General features: G+C 40.5%; 1 protein-coding gene across 1 annotated transcript in view; it reads right to left on the reverse strand.

The window, feature by feature from the left end:
- LOC309342771 (uncharacterized protein) overlaps nt 1-22,382 on the reverse strand; it is a gene marked incomplete at its 3' end in the record, with an annotated part of 56,466 nt that extends 34,084 nt beyond the window's left edge. Inside the window, exons 1-2 of the mRNA XM_081863597.1 lie at nt 22,285-22,382; nt 20,135-20,183 (exon numbers count right to left, since the gene is read on the reverse strand). Of these exons, the coding sequence (XP_081719723.1) occupies nt 20,135-20,183; nt 22,285-22,334 (99 nt within the window). The 5' untranslated portion in view covers nt 22,335-22,382. The remainder of the gene's footprint in view (nt 1-20,134; nt 20,184-22,284) is intronic.
- Between the last annotated feature and the right edge of the window lie 603 nt (nt 22,383-22,985).

The following is a 22,985-nucleotide window of genomic DNA, read 5'->3' on the forward strand; positions in this document are numbered from 1 at the left end:
GTGAGGTGAGTGAGGCTGAGAGACTTCAGAGAAGTGTGACTAGCCCAAGGTCACCCAACAGCTGCATGTGGAGGAGTGGAGACACAAACCCGGTTCAGCAGATTACGAGACTACTGCTCTTAACCACTATACCACACTGGCTCTGTGTGGCTTCCTCCACTGCTGCCTGCTACCAAACCATGCACAAAAATGAAACTAGTAGGTTCCTTAGCTTCTTGTCCCTGCTGGTCACACCCAGAGCTGATTTCCCAACATATAACCATTTCTAAATCATTTTAGTTCCTGCTCACATTTAGTTCCTGCCTGGAGAAGAGAAAATTAAGGAGAGACATGATAGCAAACTCCAAATATCTGAGGGGCTGCTATGCAGAAGATGGAGCAGCTTTGTGTTGGCCTGGATGGCAGGACAAGAATCAATGGATGGCAATCTCAGAGAAGCAGATCTGGGCTAAATATTGAATGAAGTTTCTTAACCATAAGAGCTGAACAATAGTCCTTTCATATAAGGACTTAAGCAAAGGCTGAACAACCATCTGTCAGCATTGCTATTGTCCCATCCTACACTGTAGGTCCTGCAATGAGCAAGGGAATGGACTCATAGGCACCGACTCCATGGGGCCTGAGGGAGCCCGAGCCCCCTCAAAAATTCGTTTGGGGGGGCTCTGCCCCCCCAATAATTTAAGAAAATTATTAGTTATATTATGCTTTGTAAAATCACAAAATTATGTTGGTATTTTTTATTTTCCTTGTTTGACGATAGTTACCTTTTAAAATACATTCAGTAATGAGTTAAAACAAAGCCACTCCCGATCTAGAGAGGGGGTGGGGTTGCGGGCTCTCGACCCATCAACAATCTCACGGGGATTCCCCCTAGCTCATTAATATTCACCGTCCATGGTGAGCCCTCACAGGTTCACTTAAGGTCGGGGCAGCCCAGGGCTCGCCCCTTTCGTTCCCCCAGCAGCAGCGGTTTGGAGGTCTTGGGCCCCCCCAATATTTTTTATAAGTCGGTATGGGCCCCCGCCCCCCCAATATTTTTTATAAGTCGGCGCCCCTGAATGGACTAGATGCCTTCAACTCTATGGTGGCAGCAAGGTTATTATGAGGTGGCTGTTTCTACTTCATTTCTACAGCTCATTGCTTCAGCTGCCAGTTGAGAACAGGACTGCAGCTGCCAGCTTGCACAGGCATTTTCCTAAACATGCAAACAGTCAAGGTGTGAACAGGGGCAAAGAGGCATGGGCCCTGACATCTTTGTGTGCATCTTTCTGCTGGTGGATCCCTGACCACCCCATATTATATAGGGAAGGCCTGTGGATGACTTCTGTGTACATTTGTTTGGAGGCGAGTAGAGTGCTGTACATTATGGGGAAATGCCCTGTGTTGCGTTATCACATCTTAATATTGCAAAAACATTTTTACAATGAAAATATAAATAATTTCAAACTAAAACCATTGCTCTTTTGATGGCTTGATGAATTCATTATGAATCCATTGTTCTTTCTCTTTCATCGTGGCCTTTGACCAGTGTACACAATGAATGGTGAACTGAGAGAAACTCTGCTTATCTTTCCTGTGACAGGGATGTCAAACCAGCTGTGGTTACATGCAGACATTAGCCTAAGGAAGCAGGACCATGGGATCACCTTATAAGGAGCTTGATACAGTTCACTGGTTGTAGTGGTCTGTCTTCATAAAGATGCTTCCATGCACATGAGTCAATATGAAATGTTAGCTTGCTGGCTCTGGGCCCGATTGTCATATATCTAATAAAGCACCTAGTAGCCTGTTGGAACTAAATGCATATTTATATATTCATCATTATTACCATCTCCATAAATTCCTACTCATTCAAAATTTACTGCTGACATTTGTTTGCACTGCAACACTGTTTTCACATTAAGAAAAAGTGGTCATTTATTTTAGGCTTTGCAAATCAAACGATTACATCTCAGATCTTGTTTAATGGTAAAGCTGATCCAAGCACAAGCATGTCTTTTATAATTAAATACTTAAAGAAGAACGGTTGGGCAGTGGTGTGTTCAAATTTGATTTAAAGTCTGCTGCACATAGTTTATTTAGCCACATGCTGGAGGCTGACTGTTAAGTGCAAAATGTGGTAGGGAGATTCGGATAACATTGTTTTATTCATTTGTTTGCAGATTTATAACCACATTTCAGCCAAAAGTTGAAAAGTCCACCAAGTACACAAACTGTATAAAGTGCAACAATTACAGGATAAAACATAACAATTTTTTTATTAAAAAAAAACCTGCAAATATTAATATATGAAATATTTTTATTTCATATATTTTCATAGTATATGAAAAGAAGAAACATTAAAAAATAATTCCCAGTGGCATACAACCCAAGGACCTGTCTGAACTCACTAGGTGGCCACAGCAAACCAATGTTTCACAGTCTAAGATGGAGATAAATAATACTTGCTTACCTTACAAAGTATCACATAGAGGAGGGAGAAAGGTTGTTTTCTGCTGCTCCAGAGAAGCGTACACGGAGCAATGGTTCCAAACTACAAGAAAGAAGATTCCACCTAAACATTAGGAAGAACTTCCTGACAGTAAGAGCTGTTCGACAGTGGAATTTGCTGCCAAGGAGTGTGGTGGAGTCTCCTTCTTTGGAGGTCTTTAAGCAGAGGCTTGACAACCATATGTCAGGAGTGCTCTGATGGTGTTTCCTGCTTGGCAGGGGGTTGGACTCGATGGCCCTTGTGGTCTCTTCCAACTCTATGATTCTATTCTATGATTCTATGATTCTATTATTCTATATATAATAGTGGCTACCTTGTATGTATAATAAACATGTTGCAAAATCTGTTACAGTCGTACCTCAGCTCCCGAACACCTTGGGAGTCAAACGTTTCGGCTCCCGAACAATCAAAAACTGGAAGTGAGTGTTCCAGTTTTCATTCGTACTTTTGGAAGGCAAATGTCTGACGGGGCTTCCAATTGGCTTCAGGAGCTTCCTGCAGTCTATCAAAAGCTACGCTTTGGTTTCCAAATGTTTCGGAAGTCAAAGGGACTTCCGGAACGGATTCCATTCTACTTCTGAGGTACAACTGTATTTTCTTGCTGTGGCATATTCCAGCTTGAGACTATAGGTTTTGCTGAAGAAGTGTATCTTCCAAGAGTTGGTTGGATGTTGGGGACTTCACAGCAAAACAACCATAGGAGTCCACATTACACCCTGAAAAACCATGTCTAGTTTTCTGAAACAAAGTCATATGTATGAACCACATCATTTCCCCCCAGCAATTTCACCAGTTTGTCTGCTTGCTTGCTTGCTTGCTTGCTTGCTTGCTTGCTTGCTTTTTTAAAACCGATAATCTTGAGGCATCTAGAATAAGGCATCTAGAGACCACATGCTTTTTATCTTACGTCACTCCAGCAAGCTAATAAAAGGAAGAGCAAATATAGAATTGGCCTTATCTGCTGAGACAGGAGTAAAAAGCATGATTATAGCACTTCGCTCTTGTTCATTCTATGTAGGAGATGTACAAAAGCAGCTGACCTTGATTTCTGGGGGGGAAGGAACTGCAAGTGAGTAACTTAACTCAAGAATAACATAGTCAAGCTTTTGACTTTTGCCATTTTGTAGTCCTGTCCGCAGATGCAGTAACAAGCAACAGCCATTTTTGTTGGCTGCAAACAGTTGACTCACTTGCAGATGGATGAGTTTACTCTCTGTTGCTGGGATGGGACCTTTGACAGTTGGGTGGTATTTAATTGGAGTGCTACTCGCCAGCTTCCTTCCTGTGCTTTTATTGATTTGTTTTAATCATTCCTACTACTGCTGTGAAACATCTGTGGCATAAAGGCTCGGCAGATATTAAACTGAAACAGCCCCCAAACTGACTGTATATGAGAAGATGGCAAAAAAAAAATAGTGTTGTGTTAGTTTATCATCCAGCTAGGTGAGGCTGAGACTGGAGTGAAAGTTAAAAGCATGTGTTAAAGTCTTGTCTAACAAACAAATATTTGCAAACACCCGCATTTAAAAGGGCTGTGGCCACTTGTTGATTGAGAAGCAGAGATGGAAGAGGATTCTTTGTTTCATACAACACACACTTGGGTCTCTAAGGGGGCAGGGGACATCATGGAAAATCAAGGTATCTTGAATCTGCTTCCTTTAGTATGGTATGTCACCTACATTGGAAGACGTCTGGAGAGCAGACAGACCAGGCAGCTAATGCATCAACCAGGGCTTGGTGGTTAACTTTCATGGATTTATCCAGCCTCTGATACCATGATATTATGGAGGATGGGTAACTCAGTGACATACAAGAGTACAAAATAATGCAGCACGTAAATTTATCTGCTAATTCAGGATAGGTATAATCAGAAAAGCTTATTTGTTTGTTTTGCATTCTCTCATCAAGTATGTTGAAGGCCAAGTGCCTGCAGGGGGATCTTGATACCAAGATTTATTCTAAGGCAGGGGTTAGCAAACTTTTTCAGCAGGGGGCTGGTCCACTGTCCCTCAGACCCTGTGGGGGGGCGAACTATATATATATATATATATATATATATATATATATATATATATATATATATATATATATATATTTGGGGGGAATGAACAAATTCCTATGCCCTGCAAATAACCCAGAGATGCATTTTAAATAAAAGCACACATTCTACTCATGTAAAAACACACTGCTGCCAGATTTAGAAGGCGATTGGGCCTTAGATTGCCTACCCATGCTTTAGTCACTACAAAATAAATATAACCTCCATCTTTTTTCAGCTTATTCTCTTCAGACACATTGTTGCATCAAAGTTTCCTCAGGCAGGGGTGAAGCTGTAGCATCCCACCATATCTCAACTGATGTTTGCCCAGAACTCCCCTTTATTTTCTCACCTCTGCCACCATTTTATTCCCATATACATGAATGTAACTCTTCACTGGGCTTTTCATTGCTCTGTGTTCTGTGTTCAATCAGGTAGGATAAAAGTCTGGTAACGTGGGTAATTCAAGTCCTGGCAAAGAAGGCAGCATCTCTAAACTATTATATCTACAAATGCTACTTCTGGGTTTGGACGTGGCACCACAACTTAATGTTAGAGAGCTTTTTAAAAAGAAGCAGCATTTTGCAGACAAATCAGTTGTACTTTCTTCATATTATTAATAATACATATACCTCAACGTGGAAAATGGGTCCTACACTGATGCCTGACTCATATTAAAAAAACTTCTATATACAGTACTCATTTCTTTAAAGCCCATATGTATATAGTCTTTTCCCCCTTTACCACCCAATTCTCAGACAAAAGTCCCAAAGGCTGCTAACAAGCCCTGCTGTGATTTGTGACATTATTACAATTTGCATGGGAAGGTTTTACAAGGCAATTCATATGAAATATGCTCTCACATTCCCAGATTTTCTTTTTTCTTTTTGTTTTTAAAGCTGGAAGCGTGGCAGACTCACTTTACGTTGCACTGTGGCCAGACCACCGTGGCAAGCTGTTAAAACATCGCTTTCTTTTCTTTTTAAACTCAAAAGGTAGGTAGCTGAAAAATCCTGCCCTCTGCAAGTGCCAATTAGTTGGACTAGATTAATGGTTAGTAATATCCTGCTGAGATACCTGCCTAGCATTTTGATTTCATTATTTTTGCTTTGTATCCAAATGGCTTTGTACTTAGTTGGTCAGTCCTTTTGAGGGGACAAGGGAAAGTTTGGTAGCTGCTTGTTTCAAATAATAATAATAATAATAATAATAATAATAAAAACAACTTTCAGGTGATTCAATTGATAGTTTGCCCTAGGCAGCTGAACCTCATTGTTGCTATTATTCCAAATAAAACCTGTAGGGAAGGATGTGTGAGAAGCCCAAAGAGATAGCATGCTAGGAAACAAATCATTCTGAAGCCCTTTGTTATGACTGTGGCACAGATTTACTGCTTGCCAGAACTGCTAAGGAGGCATTCTTATTCAATGGCATGTCCTGGCAGAGAGCAAGCCTAACAAAATTGCCAGAACATAGCCCATAACTGGACCATTATCATTTATGAAACATCACACAGTGGCAACATTTATGTGAATGCTACAGCTGTTACTCCCTGGGAATTTCTTTTACATGTTGTTCCAATATCATATCAGGAGTCTATTTCAACCTCTGTCCAGGTTTTTGTCAGCTTGGCTGCATGGCTTTATTTAAATGATTATGCCACCTGAGGGAAAAAATACAGTGCATTACCAGTAGCCCTGCTATTTTTATTCATAATTTTAGATTTTTATTAGTCATCCATTTGATCCAAACAGTGGACAGGTTTTGTCAGGATTGATGGAACTCTGGCATGGCAGCACCAAAAAAAGAAAAGAAAAAAGGAGAAGAAAACATGCACAAAAGGCAGTCATTTAGAATTAATTGCATGTTATTCACCATTAGTTTGAGTAATCAGAATGATTCATGGAAGCAGCAGCCCTGTGAAAGCTTCACACATGGTTTTTCTACACAAAATATCATTGCAGAAATGTCCTGGGGGACGTTTTAGTGCTTGAGTTGTCTGCATTCCATGCAAGATGGCACAGAATGTCTAGAACATCTTTGAGATAACAAACATTTCCGAGCTGGAAGATAAACCTTAATGGAAAGCAAAATATTTGTGCTCTGTGTGAGAGGGTTTGTGCGCATGCACGTAAAGAACAGCAGGATTTAAATTATTGCTCTGACAAAAATAAAAGGGGGAGGGAAAGTCGTGAAGGATGTGTTAGGTGAGCTGTGATCTCCGTGAGATACCAAGAAGAATCACCCAGTAGGGTGATCTCTTTATTAGGACCAACCAAGATGTTGCAAATCAGTGAGACAACTTTTGAGTTCTTCAGAATCCTCCATCAGGATTAATGTTAAGCATAACAGGAGATGAGAGTGAGAGCATACATAGCCATATGTGGTCCTTGAAGAGACAGGCAAAATGGAATTAGCCTGTGGAAGAGATCATGCAGTTAGCCTCTACCTCGGCCCTCCAGATGTTTTGAGACTACAATTCCCATCATCCCTGACCACTGGTCCTGCTACTAAGGGATCATGGGAGTTATAGGCCAAAAACATCTGGAGGGCTGAGGTTGAGGAAGCCTGCTCTACCGGGTGCCAACAATCACCAGGACACATCCAGTCGGCTGGGACTGGAAGCAGATTCACGATCATCCATTTCCTGAATGTACAAAGTCCAACTGTCACTTGACTATGCCTCCATTTCCAAGTGAAATTCACTGGTTCTGTCCTTGGCCACAAAATGAACCTGTGCAATCCCAGAGCAAGGGACAGTTCCAAACAACAGCTAGACCCCACAGTAAAGATTCCATCTTTACTGCCTCCCACCACTGCTATGTTTCAACATCCTTATGTTGGAGGGATGGTGGCAAGATTTCACAATATATATAAGCTCCCTGCTCCCACTGGTGGGACTTTGCAGAGTGGCAAGTCCACCGCTACAGTGGTAATCCTTCTGCTTACAGTTGCTGCAATGGAAAGTGGTGGGGCAGGGTGAGTGAATCTGACACAGTCGCAAGACAGCGGTAAGTTCAGCTCAGCTGGGAGATTTGGGCAGAGGGACACCTCTGCCTAACCCAACTCCCCCAACCCAGTGTAGGGGGGGGCGGGTTAGATTGCTCTTCCTGAGTTCTTTCAGACATTCTTGAATCAGCTGAACACTGAGAACTCCTAGAACTGTTTCATGGTTTCTACAAGTTATAAACAAGATCATGATGAAAAAAATTAAACTCCAAACCCAAGAGATATTTTGTATTTCAAAACTCATCTGCTTCTCATTTCTTTTGTTTGTAGTGCTTAGTAGATGTTCAGTCAGAGCTAAGAATCCTGAAAACCCAGTCCTCAGAGCTTTCAGCATCAAGGCCAAATTGCAAATTCTTTCCTTTCAAAACATATTTGTGCAGCTTTACGACATCGTTTACATGTATATGCTGCCTTTTCTCCAAGGAGTTAGTTGTGGTCTATAGTTTATCCTCACAAGCCTGTGAGGTAGGTTAGGCTTTGAGACAGCAACTGGCCCACAGTTATCCAGTGAGCTGCAGGGCTAAGTGGAGATTTGAACCCTGGTCTACCAGATCCTACTTTAACAATGTAACCAGGGCACCACACTGGTTCCCTTCAACTATCTCCGGTGTATCCCAGTGATTGCTGGCATATTTCTATCCCAGCTGTTTTCAGTTTACCTGTGGTGTACTGCCTGGCTCAACTGAGCGATCTAGAGCTACTTGCTGCTCAAGCACACTTCTGCCTCTATCTGATTTTGTAGCATGCTGTGCTCTAGACTGCAAGACTTAGCCAATTTATACATTCTGCAAGAGCTCCCATAGACTAAGACTGATGCTCACTATTTGGCAATGATTTTAAGCATATATCTTCCTGTGTCAGCATGCGCTCTTTCCATTTGTAGTATCTGTTGGGTTGGGTAGAACCATTTGTCTCAATTGTCAATAGACAAATTGTGACTTACTGTTAGTATCTGTTTGTACAAGAAGCAAAAAAGAGAAGATGATGATGAAATAGTATAGGTCAATGTGGTCCATGAGGAACAGACCTGAAAACCTAGCCTCTCCTCCTTTGGTTCTCAGAAGGCATCTTTATTTCCAGGCGTATTCCCATAAACAGTTCTTCAACCTCCATAGTGTGAATAGTGTTGTGAATAATTTGAGCATGGAGTGAATAGCAAAGACAAAAGAAAATAATTTTAGCTTTTACTAGCTGTTTTTGGAAAGGCTGCAATTGAAACTGTTATTGTAAATATATTATTGGAAGAAAGCTAATTTCAAAGCAGATTGAGCAATTAACCATAGGAGCAAATGAAAACAACACAGAAAAACTAATTCAGCAAAACCTAATCTAGATTATTTCACTACTCAAGCCAATATAAATAACTTGCCAACTGCTAGCCATGCCTTAGCAATGTCTACAAAAGCAGTTCAGAAATTGCCACTGAAATCATAATGAATCACATCTTGCTTGTGTTGAAACATCTTCACTAGTTTCCTGTTTGTTTCCAGGAGCAATTGAAAGTGATAGTTTTAACAGATAAACTCTTACATGACACGGGTCTCTGGCTTATATGAAGGAGTGCTTTCCTCCATATTATTCTGTTATCATCTGCTGTCCCCAGAAAAAAACCACACACTGAGGATAGGGATATATGTGCTGATGGATTGGCCCTGGCATCACTCTGAGCACTAGAGGCTGGCAGGGCTGAATGGGGAAACACCTCCACCCCACCCCACCCCCACCATTTTTCAGCTTGGCGAAAAGGAAGTTTGGATTGCCTGCAACAGTGCTTTCCCCCCTTAGATCTGCAACTCCATGTTGTTAAAGGTAAAGGGGACCCCTGAGCATTAGGTCCAGTCATGGACGACTCTGGGGTTGCGGCGCTCATCTCGCTTTATTGGCCGAGGGAGCAGGCATACAGCTTCCAGGTCATGTGGCGAACCAGAGCAGCGCACGGAAACACCGTTTACCTTCCTGCCGGAGTGGTACCTATTTATCTACTTGCAATTTGACATGCTTTCGAACTGCTAGGTGGGCAGGAACAGGGACCGAGCAACGGGAGCTCACCCCGTCGCAGGGATTCGAACCACCGACCTTCTGATCGGCAAGTCCTAGGCTCTGTGGTTTAACCCACAGTGCCCATACACAATATGTAAAACAAAAATAAGGGTCTTAAACAAGGATTGTACTCCTCGCACTCTATCCTACAGATCTGATGTGACTCCTGATTCAGCACTTTGGAGCAGCCCTGATTGGACCAGCAACCAAACCAACCGGAATCTGGGCCCCAAAGCAAATTGGAAGCCTTGCCTAGGCTTTCATTATTATCTCAATCAAACATTGGGGAGAGGGGGTAGATGCACGCAGGCAACCATTACAAGGGGGAAAGAGGAGGAAGGTCTAAGCCAGCCTGGGATTCCCTGGATCTTGAGTCAGCCTCCCACTGTCATTTAATGACACCAGAACTAATCTGGGTCCAATAACGCCAGTTTCAGATTGGTGCTACGATTTGCCTGCTCCCTCGCCTTCCACCCAGGTTGCCATGAGCAGCAGGGCTGCAGGTAGGGCAATGGCACACACTCCATTAAGCTGGGCCACTTCCGAAGAAGCTGCTGGGATTTAAAGGCCTTAAATTTTTTGTCCTGTTAGATTTCTAACAGGAAACATTCACAAAAGCAGAATGCTTTCCATTGATTTGATACTGTTTGTGTCCGCTATCAAATAAACCAGTTATTTTTTGTTACTCTACTGAACAATGCCTACCACACACAATGCATATCTCAAAAATATCACCTTTTGTGCTGGGAGAATTGTATAGATCACAGTTATGTTCAGAGATAACAAGAGAGGTTTGGGGGGGGGGGGGACCGAACAACCATAAGAATGATATTCATGCAAACAGGAAGTTAAACTTGGATGCATTTGCCATTTTTAAGATAGTTTCCATTACCTTGGCTTTCCACAACTAAATTGGTTCCAGGACACAGAAATCAAATACAGCAAGGATTTTCTATTGGGGAAAAAGAATTTTATTTCTTCCTCAGTTGATATTATCGAACTTTTCTTTTTTCTCAGATAAAGCTGCAAACAATCAACCTTGTTGTGCAGACATTGGGAAAGAGAAGTGATAAGGTACATTCCCATGAAAGAACTCTGACCTTCTGACATCAGTTCAACCTCAATACAGTTTGCATTTGTTTAATACTGAGGGCATGATAGCAAGAAAATCTATGATATTCACCATGGAAGCCTTTGTGAAAAGCTTCTGTATAGAAAAACACTGAGATCCAAGTAAGTCATACTCATAGAAGCTTAGAGTTGGAAGGGACATATTGTCCAACCCCCTACAATTCAGAAATTACAGGTGAAGAATCCTGATAGATGGTCATTCAGCTTCCAGCGAAGGAGAGTCTACCATGTTCTGAGATGGTCCATTCCACTGTCAAACAGTTCTTACCATCAGAAAGTTCTTCCTAATGTTTAGTCAGAATCTTCTTTCTTGCAATTTGAATCTATTGGTTCAGCTCCTACTCTCTGCAGCAGCAGAAAACAAGATAGCTCCATCTTTCATGTGACAGCCCTTCGGATACTTGAAGATTGCTTTCATATCACCTCTTCTCCGGGCTAAACATTCCCAACTCCCTCACATGTACTCGGTTGCCCTCACATGAAGGCTTGGTTTCCAGACTTTTTATCTTCTTGGTCACCCTCTTCTGAACATGTTCGAACTTGTCAATATTCTTTTAAAACTGTGGTGCTCAGAACTGGACACACTACTCCAAGTGGAGTCTACACAGAGTAGCTCCATTGATTTCAGTGCATCGTCTCTGAGTATTTACTTACTTCAATCTCATGTAAAGCATTTAGAAAATATTTTCTTCAAAATTACACAAACACTTTCCACCCACTTCTGAAAGGTTCATAGTACAGTGCATGGCATGGGGGTGTTGTATTACACACACAAAAATGGTATACTCTACAAAAAAAAACCTGTAGACATTTTCAGTACTTCAAACACAAGTCCATAACAAAGAAAATAAACACATACAGAAAAATAAATTTCACATAGTGAACAACAAACTGCTTATAGTGTGCACATTATGAAGTTCCTCTGATTATGGAAGTTTGTCTGCCAAAAAATTCTACAAGTTTCCAGCTCACATGGCTTGCATTGATGCAAGTGGAAAGCCCAGGTTGTGGATTTATCAGAGTTTTAAGGATATGTTGTATTTTTATCTGCTTTGGAAGTTGTGCTAAACTGCTTTTATTGGACTATTGGTTTACTGTTTTATTGTATTGTAACCATCTCCCCCCCCCCCCTTGGATCCTATACAACTGAGTGCCACAATTTTTCCCTCTGAAATCCTTAAGATACTTGGGAATAACAATGTGACGGCTGAGTTGCAGTAAGCTGCCTAATTAGAAGTTAATATATGTGCACTTCTTGAGAGATAGCTGAGGCATGCTGTTTGGCCACCTTCTTCTGCCCCCTTGAAGCAGTTTGCTTGCCCAGAGCTGCATGATAAAACAGTTGCTCCTTTGAAATAGTGTGTCATGCGAAGTTAACCCAGAGCATGACCATCCCCTTGGAGAAAAATGGAGCAGCTTGATTTGAGCATTCCAAATTAGATAGAGGTGCCTCTGGCACCAAGGAGACATTTGGCAACTGAAGATAACTCTAAGGCACAATTTATTTTCTGCTAGACAAACAGAAAGGGGCAATTTGGAAGTGATGTAGAGAGGTTTTGTAGTGCTGTAGAAGGGCCAGAGAGTGACAGAATGCCATGGCTGTCCTCATTTTGCAGAGCTCACTTTGAGTATAAAGTAATATATTAGATTCTGGCCTAACAGAAATAGATGCAATCTACATATCCAGTTGCATCGTCTCCTTGTTCTCAGAATGTTTCCCCTACATTTGGCCAAAGTCTCTTGATTTCCCACTTTGGGTTTGAAAGAGAGTGCCAGCCTATTTACTCCTAAGAGAACAGAGAGGTTTCTGAGGCCCTTCTGGGAGGTTTGGTGACCCTCAAGAAGTGGTGCGTGTTGAAGTTAATCCACAGCATTGGGCTTCTCAACCAGCATTGCCATTTCTATTAGCAATATTTATATTTCGTCTTCACTTTATGAAAAATGAACTACAGTGGTACCTCAGGTTACAGGCACTTCAGGTTACAGACTCCACTAACCCAGAAATAGTACCTCAGGTTAAGAACTTTGCTTCAGGATGACAACAGAAATTGTGCAGCAGTGGTGCGGCGGCAGCGGGAGGTCCCATTGGCTAAAGTGGTACCTCAGATTAAGAACAGTTTCAGGTTAAGAACGGACCTCCAGAATGAATTAAATTTTTAACCCAAGGTAACACTGTAGTCGGTTTATTTTCTTAATACCGGGGAGCTTTGACTCCATTAATTCCAGCATTGTTGTTTTCATATCACTGAAAGGAAAAGCTTGCCACTGATACTACTCTACCATGTTTCCTATGCTAGTAGTACAAACTGTAATTACTTTCTCCTGTTCTAGTAAACAGGTTTCATTGACTGCTATAGGAGAAATTCTTCAGGGAATAAAAACCTAAGCATCATCCCAAAATTTCCCACAGGTACAGCAATGGATGTTCTTACAGCTAGGCTCAGGTTACCATCTATAATAGCTAGAGCTGACCTGATTTATTTGAGATACTGACATGTAAGTTACTAGTCCTAGTAAACTGTGCTGGATGGAACAATTAAGGCTCAGAGGTAAGGTAAAGGGGTGTTAAAAAATTTTTGGCAAGTTAAATGCTGCCAAAATGCTCCTTGGCCTTAGACTGCCATTGTGCCCTGGGGGATTGTTTCTTTGGTTATGATGCACAGAAATATTGTGCTATCACTTCTCCCAATGGGATGCTATGATCAAAAAAGATCTTAGTGGGGTACATTCATTTCAAACACTGACTTTCCCCCAGTTACATGGGCCTTTATAAAACTTAGATGCCAAGTAATGCCATCTGCTTATCTTGAAGAGAAGTATAAAGGCATCCCACAGCAGGAAAGAAAATGTGCTTTTGGATGTAATCATATTGAAGATATAACTCACTTTATTATTATTCTGCCCACTATATGCTGACCCAAGGGAAATTCATTACCTAGCATTATTTTATAGTACCTGGATAAAACAGCTCAAGATGATGTGCCAGTTATTAGATAACCAGCTTTATATTACTTTATTTGACCAGCTGAGTTTTTCTAATGATTCTAACTTACTAACTGACCTGTGTTTTATGTGCAGTAAATACAGTGCATAGGTTTTCATTTTTGTGTACTTTGCCAATGTACATGTCATTTTGCAAACTATTAATTGGTCCCGTGAATGGATGAGAGGTTTTCAAAGCTCTTTGGCTATATGCAGTAAAGTTTATTACAAGAACTAAAAGGGAAAATAAAAGAGCTTCAGATGAGAAGCTTGTTTAGATGGAAGCCAAGATCATACCCATACCCTTAAACAGTGGGATCACAAATGTCTCAGGTGCGTTTTGACCCAAACTTCACAGTCTTTCCTACTGCAGCCTTGGAGAATGAGTGCTCCAAAGCTGGGTGGGGGAAATTGAATGGACCGTTACCTGGAGGGGCAAATGATTGGAAAGAAAGGCAGGCATACCACACTGGCAATCCAGTGTGATCAAGAGATGAATGCCAGGATTTCTTCTACCAGAAAGATAGGGATGCAAGGGAGGGGAGGAAGGGAGGAGGCACCTTCCTAGAGAACAAGGGTGGGGAACCTTTGGCCCTCCAAATGTTGCTGAACTACTGTACAACTCTATTGAGCTTTAACATGCATGGCCAATGATCCGATATGCTGGGTATTGTAGCTCTGCAACATCTGGGTGGCCATTGTTTTCCCCACACCTCCTCTAGAAGCTGATTTACAAGGAATTGCATCCTTGTACAGTGGTACCTCGGGTTAAGTACTTAATTTGTTCCAGAGGTCCGTACTTAACCTGAAACTGTTCTTAATCTGAAGCACCACTTTAGCTAATGGGGCCTCCTGCCACTGCCGCGCCGCCGAGGCCCGATTTCTGTTCTTAACCTGAAGCACTATTTCTAGATTAGCGGAGTGTGTAACCTGAAGCGTATGTAACCTGAAGCGTATGTAACGCAAGGTACCACTGTACATTTGGGCAGAAGTCTTTACAAACCATAAAATGCCTATCTCAAGATGCCGATTTTCTGGGGTACATAATAGAATAAATGCATCTACTTGAGACTTCACTTAAAATCACTTTGAATAAAATAGTGGTTAATCATACCTGACGTTTCCCTGTTCTCCCTCCACCTCCATTTTTAAAAGATTTATTATCACCGCATATTTGATCTTGCTGAACTTAGAGAACAAAAGATCCTTTACATAATACATTGTTCCAGCCTCTTAAAATGCTATTCAATTTATTTTCACAAGAGCTGGCTATTGGAATGCAAATGTTCATTGATCGGCCATCCAGGCAACAGGGAGTACCACTTACAGATGTTTCTTTTGAAGAACGAATCCCTTGTACATGAGGCCACCAATCATCTCCCTCAGATCTTACATCTTTTGTGCCAATATCATGTCTTCAAGGTACTTCGCTGATTTCCCCCCTCCTGAATTTGCTGTGATAATCTTACAAATGATACCAATTTTGTATCATGGTTTGGTAGCATTTCTCTTAACATTGTGCTCTTAAAATATACATTCAACTGTAGCAAGCAACCTTGAATTGGAAATGGATTGGTCAAGTTTGCTCACTTTTAATTTAAGTGAATTTACAGTAGATTGCACAAAATATTAATAAGTCGTAACTACTAAAGGAGTGAATGCACACATTTCTTTTCAAAGCTTTTCACTCTATTCCAAGGGCTTGGGGCAAGTTAAAGTACATTTTTATCCTGTTTTATCCTCATAACAACTGTGTGAGGGAGTATGAGCTGACAGTCAGTTAACCACTTCTGTGATATGTGAGTTGTGTTCCTTTAGTATTACAAGTTTGTAACTCTAGTCCTCTTCTGGTTTTCAGTCTGAACACACAAAAGGGCAAGTGTGAATGTGTGGCATAAGCTCCACCCTTCAATCATGCTACATGAACCAGGCACACAAGGCATACATGATAGGCCTTACTCACACACAGCATTTCCAAAATGGGGAAAGGAAGCCTGGTCAGAGTTCCTGCCCCTGTCTTTGAGCAAGTCAGACTTTTTTTAGACCAAGGCTAATCACGTATTGGTCAGGGACTGTGCCTTGCATATGCAGCATCACTGAGAGGGCGGGGGTTTGCCCCACATGTTTTTGGTGGGCACGGGGGATTTCAGGGGGGTAGAGGGTCAACAAAAATGGTTGCTCCTCCCTTCCTCCAGCAGAGCATCCCATGGGTCCCATCCATGGGTAGTTTGTTCCAACCCATAGAGTATTTGACAGTATTTCAGGAACTGACAGCTTATGAGACCCTGTATTTCAAGCCTGTCAAAATCAAAATGATCAAGGGATGACAGTAAGTAAGTCTTACTTATTCAAATTTTGGGAGGATAAAGTCAAGCAAAATGCAATGCCTGTCACCGCTTGACTAACCATTGTTCAGGGATGGAGGACTAACTTGGCGTTTTCCCTTTTTACTTGGTTTAAGGAGGCTTCATTTATCACAATATCTGAAAAAACATACTCGTTCTTTATGAGTTTCCAGGGGTAAAGACAAACCTACAGACTATGCAGCTACATATTGGTCATTCATTATTTATGTCGCAAGACAAATTTAGGTCTGGCAAGTTCCTGAAAAGTATGTTTTTATCTGGATTTGTTTGTATCCCATGACTTTTTATTAACCGCTCCATTGTGCTTCCATTGAATCATTAGAAATAATAATACAATGAATAAGATAGATTCCTGCAATAACCATTTTTCTGCTCTGCATCATTTTCTTTATTAACTTGTGGACCATATGATGTCAAACATGCAAGCCTTCTTTCTGTGACTCTAAAACACCTGTATTGCTATGTGTAACAAAATGAAATAACTTTTGAAAAATGCAAATTCAGAATGTGCTGCACAAAGTTTGTAGAGTGAATTTGGAAACTTTACCATATTTTGAATATTTCTGAATATTAATTTCAGCACTACTCTGTGCTTCCTCTTAAGGTTTTTTAGGTCTAGAGAATGGAAAAGTACAGCAAGTGCTTTTGAATATATGTGTTCTTTATCACCACCAGAAGTTTCTATTTTCAACACACAGCTGACTTAAGAATATCTAAAAATTCAAAGCAAAGATATGGAATAGGCAGGATGTCACCAGAATTATGACAAGATCAAAGAAGTTACAGCCCACTATCGACCAGTTATTTGTCATCAGGTGGCACTTTGACAGCAGACTTATATTACAAAGCCATTTCTCTTCTCTATTCCACATAAACATCCCATTAACGTTTCTTACCATAGATATTTTTTTTATATATGTGCTCAAAAATGAACATAAATGGTGTTCTGAAAATCCATTTAGGAATCATAAGCAAGAATAAATCAGGCAATCAAAATCCAACCTTCACATGCAAAGAAATAAGACGAAATCTTTCTCAATAACTAGAGATGTTGCCATAAAAAATGTCATGTAATTGGGAGGAATGGTCTTGTAGAATGTCAAACGGGGGAGGACACCCACAGTCTGTGGAAAAAAGGAAGGGCTTTTGTTTTTGTCTCACTAAAGGGAATTTTGGTAGGGGCAGCCTTGTCCATCTTTGAGAGGTTGTCAGGGTGTTTGAAACTTTTACAAGATCAGTGCTAGAAGATAAGCCTTGGCAAGATCATACCTAGGCTGCAATTCAAGCTCCAGGGCACAGGTGAAAGGACCAGGTCCAGAAACAGGAGGCAGCAGCAGATTACACTTAACCACATAGTAACTTGTTGGAATCTTGCAAACTCCATAGCCTTCTGGGTGTAAATTGCATTTCAGATATCCTTTCTTCTTAACTATGTAGCCCAAATGTCCTTTTAAGATCTTAACATGACTTTCTCCGGCAGAAAATTGTGTTAAAAAAAAAAGTCATGAGAAGTGGGCACAGTTACTTAGAAAGTAATCCCAAAAAGCAAAAAGAGGATTTCTCCATTTCTATTGCCCAGCTGCCTCTCCAGTCTCATGGTCCACACTCCCGCCCTCAGGCTGTTTTTAAAGTAATGTTGCACTACAACATGTTCTCATTTTGTATTTTTATATTTAGAACCTCCCTGCTTCATCTTCGTATGAAGGGCAGAATACAAATTTAATCAATAACAACAACAACAACCTTTTGTAAGCAGTGCTAAACAGCTTTGCAGGGGAAGCAGACTGAACAATCTTAGAGAATGGGCAAAGTCCTTAAAAACTGGAAAGTGTGTTACACTGATAAAATCACAAGACACTTTTTTAGAGGACCTCTGAATGATGACCAGTCTTGTCAATATTCTTATGAGTTTCAAGTTCATAGCCTCCCATTTTCCAAAAAAACTATCAAATAAAGGTCATACCATAAGGTAGAAAAATCATAATTCTATTGTGTCAGGGCCTTCTTAAAAGTTTGCCAGATTGGATCTCTTCAACTTACGTGATTTAAAAATCTTTGTATGGATAACTCCTTCAGGCACTTAACATTAAAAGTCAGCACAGAAATCCCCAAACGTGTTGCCTAAATAACGCATGGAGCAAACAACCTTGGGCAGTTCATAGGACAAAATGTTATGGCAGATGTCAAACTACTTACTAGCTGTGCTTGATGTTACATAGCTTGTTAAAAGGCACAAAACTTGTTTGACTTTCTTTTGCCCTACAATATAAATTACGTATTAGAAAGATGCCCATGTACTAGAGGTTTATAGCTTAGCATACATAGTCTTCTGTTTGCTCAATATAACAGCATGAAGTGAAACTGGCCTTCTGCCATTTCAATATCACTGGTCTCTTCCTCTTTGAATTTATTAGGGTTCAGCTGGATTCTATTAATGGTTTATTATCATTAGTATTAGTACTTCTCAACCATACAACCTTCAGAAACAATGCATATCAATAACTGATTGGTTCTCTGTGGAGAAAGAAGGCCCATGCATTTAGACGTCTGAACTAGAGTGGGGACCCATTTCATTGCCTTTTGTTAGCATCACATGTCCTTGTGAACATATTTATAGTAATACACCTGTACACCTAAATGCTGGAAGCTTTAGCCTCTACCCTAGAGTCATGGTGTACCATGGCAGAAACTATATTTTCAGTAGGCGGGATTAACAATGAGACAAAACACTAGAGTTCAGAAAACTCAGATGTGTGGTTCATTACACAAATAGACATAGTGAGTACAAAGATAATATTCAAGGGAAATTAGCACATTTTTTGGTAAATCTGGAGGAGGCAGGAGATGGAGAAGACCAGCAGAGAGGAAGTCAAATGAGTATATCAAAAAGTATTTGAATGAGGTGATTTATTTTAATGGTGATATCGCATCACTCATTGTGCTAGATTCACACATACTCAGTAATGCAACCTGGAGCATGTAGCTTAATGAGTTGCATATTGCCAAATCAAAGCTTACCTACAGTCCCAGATAGGACACTTTCCTGTAAATCAATTTTAATATATCAGATGTTCACTGCATCCTGTCCCCTTTGTTCATGGAGGCAGAAACTATTTGCCAACTAGGCAGCATCCCAAAATGTGTCCACTCAACCATTTGAAGAACTGCACAGCCATTTGGAGCAGTGCTCATCATAATTAAATATTTAACTTGTTTGCACTCTTTTAATGAGAGGTTACAGAATTTTTTCCCAGCCTCAACTAATTGCTGGGGAAATCTGAGGTACATAAAATAACCAATACAAAGCAAACTGGCGTTGGGACAAATTGTTGGTTTGAGTTACAGTATTTATGTAGCAAAGATAAAACACACAGTTATGGACAGAATGGAAACAACGTCCCAAGTGAAACTGGGAACCAATTTAATCCTAAAGTGGTCCAGATTTTATCTACATGACTGTCAGCAATGGTGGGCTATTTATCACCTCTGTTGAGGGGGACCACTGATATACTGACTTTAATGTGACAAATATCCTCTCTTAATATGACTGCTACTGCTATATCACCATCAGGATGTGTGACATTACAGAGTGTAAGAACATATCCCTGCTCCAAGAAGGGTGCAGACTAAAATTGGACATGGAGAGCATAGGAAGGGAAGGCAGGGATAAATAGGAAAAAGAATGTGTGATTGTTTCATGTGTGATTGTGTGTGTGTAAACCAGTGTAAAGACTATGTTGAATGTGCAGGTACTCACCCTCTACCTTCAAAAATCATTCAGATTATAATACAGTCCCTTCTAACTGGCAGTTTCCATGCCATCTGCATATATATATATATACACACACACACACACACACACACACACACACACACACACACACATATACACACACAGAGAGAGAGTAGAAGCTTAAATTCTTTTCTAGTGGCACTTTGGAACATACCTACATGTTAGTTTCACTTCCCAAACAGCTGTCTGGCAGCTTCACCAAGCCTTTCAGATAGTGGCATAAACAATAGGGTCAGGTTGACCTGAAATGGGTAACAAGCTATGTAATTACAAGTGACACTGACCTTCACAGCTATTGGAGTTTTGTCCCCCAGACTTGTGCCAACATCATATCTGAAACATAGTGCCATTTATAAGATTATTCAAAAGGCTGTTTTCTCCCTAACAAGAAAGGTGTGAGGTCAAATGCAACAGGCTTAGTAACTTAAGACCCTATCAAGATCCACCTGCCTGACCAGATCTAGGATTGTTAGATTGTGCAATTTGGGCTTCAAATGCCATAATGTTGTAATTTCGTAATAATGTTCTATTAAGTCTAACAAATGGTTGAAACCACTAAAAATCCCTGATTTATTTTGCTCACCTACTCCTACCCAACTTTACAACCTAATGCACATAATCCTCCACAAGCAAATAGCAGAGATTTGATAAAATAGGGTTTCCATGTCCGGGATCCCAATGGCTAAATTAGTGCCTGGGGGGAATTTTGAAAAATAGGCAAAATGTCTGGGGTTTTGCCAACAGAACCAAGAAGTATGTGTTTGAGTATCACTCTTTGCCTTTTCTGGGTGAATTCTGAAAAGGTTAATTTCCCTCAAAAATCTCAAGAACTTTGATGCCAATAGGGTTGCCATATTTCAATTTTCTTGAACTATGGCAGCCCTATAATGAAATAAATTCAAAAAATACTGATTTCCCACATGGTCTCACCAGAGGGAAGATTATGCCCAGAACACAAATATAGCATATAATAATGGTGGTGGTAACAATAATATTTCTGTACCACTTTTAAAGCAGTATACAAAAATAAATCCATTTAAAACAGATAAACCAAATCACAGATAATAGGACAGAAGGGATAGTGGGGCCTATATAAGAGATGCAAATGTCAACAGTGACAATCTTAAACTTATTCATATCGATTTTACAACTTAATGAGCTTCTTTGATCCCACAGTTCCTTTGGATAGACTCTTAAAAAAAAATCTTCAGGAATCATTGTAAACATAAGGAGTGAAATTCAGTGTTGCACCATCTTGATGATTCATTCAGGATAAGCTTTTAAGCTTCCCAGGTGGAACAATTCCCCCTCTGGGGGTTCTCGCAACCGCCCTCCCCAGAGTCAATTTCAGGGAAAATCTGTGCAAGGCCTCTTTAGTTGGCTCCTACCCATGGAATGCCCACAGTGTACTAATAGAGCTGGATGGTGATGAGCCACAGTACATAGATGCTTTACTACAGGACTGATAGAAAGAAAATGAAACATGGGATTTTGCTATCTCATTTGCATTTAAACTTGTAGCTTCCATAGTGTAGAAGTTTGAAAAGCCCCCTCCTCCTTTCTTAAGTTTTTTAACTGTGTAGAACATTTTTACAAGCTGCACCTTTCTGATGCCTCATTAACATAGCCACTGTAAACACAATGGTACAGTTGATGTGAACCACATCAACACAATTTCCAGATCCTGCCATTAATCATTTCTCCTGTCGGGAGCACTATTTTAAACCTTTCTCCTCCTATGGAGATGCCAAACCGGCAAAGTCTCTTAAAAAAGAAGAAAGAATGTCACACAGCTTTTACATCTGCTTAAAGCTAACTGAAGGGTGATGCATATAAACACCTCATTTAGAGAGAACACCGGCATAAAAAGTTGACAGGCGAGAAAAAGCAATTGAAAAGATTAATTCGCTAGGATGTGGGTGCTGAGATAAGCTCTTGAGATGCAGCATCTTGTTTTCAATGTCGTCTCCAAATGTGGCTATGGTCCTAAGAACATTTAATTATGTTTAAAGCAGCGAAAGAAAGAGCTGCAGTGTTTAAAATGATAGCATAGCTAGGACTTTGCACACACGCCCAGAGCTTCCATCTTTAAACAAAAGATATTTATCTTTAAACAAATTTGGTTGGTGTTAGATGTTATGGGAGACACAGAGTTCCCACCAAAAATGTATTATTTATAACTTATTTTCCTATAATGATATACCACTTTTCTTCTAGCATGGAGCTCCAGGTGACATCATCTGGTTCCCACAAAGTCTCCCATGCAGGCATTAACCAGTTCTAAACCTACTTAGCTTCACCAAGGTGGTGGTGTCTGCTGCTTTCAGACCATACCTTGGACCCACCCTAATGGAAGCACTGTCAACTTCTTCACCACTAAGTTGTAGTTTCACTTGTCCCATGTCATGAGGAGTGTCCATATAACCTGCCTCACCTGTTCTGTGAATGGGTGCTGGACAAGGGAGCCCATTTGAGCATCCCCATGACATGTCATTATACATAATGGTACATCTGTTCTCCCAGCCTCCCAGGTGTTCCAGCTGTTAGTGCTAGTATTACTACTACCCATATTGTTGTGGCATAGAATCATAGATTCATAGTCATAACTGGTGGCTCAGTCTTCAAGGTTTCACATGAGACTTCATTGATTTTGGTGCAAGAGACTAGCACAATCACACCTCTAGAAATCAGTCTGGTTTTTTTACTTTGCCAGTATCAATATATATCAATGTGACTCAGTGTCTGCAATTTCAGTCTTCTTCACTTTAGTTAGGTTGCATGTCTTTCAAAATGTTCTACTGTAGACTTCCATGTAATCTAATACCAAGGTAGGCTTTCTAATTGTTATGTCTGAACAATTGTGTTATTTACAGTTAACAGTTGATAACTCAAATCTATTAAACCAGTAGCATCAATGATTGCAAATTAATACATTCCCACAATTTTCCAAGTGAAGGGCATGGGGGGGGGGAATTCTGGAAGCAGTTAACACAGATATGAGCACTAAACTTTTGCTAAATTCCACTGTGTCGTGAAAGATCACATAAAATAAGAAAATGAACAGGTAAGGATATGTTATGAAGGTAGAATGAAGTGTAGTCTGGATCACATACCTTCCAAGTGCCCTGGAAAAAA

Source organism: Podarcis erhardii (genome assembly GCF_964252035.2).
Source record: "Podarcis erhardii genome assembly, chromosome: 5".
Classification (NCBI taxonomy): Eukaryota; Metazoa; Chordata; class Lepidosauria; order Squamata; family Lacertidae; genus Podarcis; species Podarcis erhardii.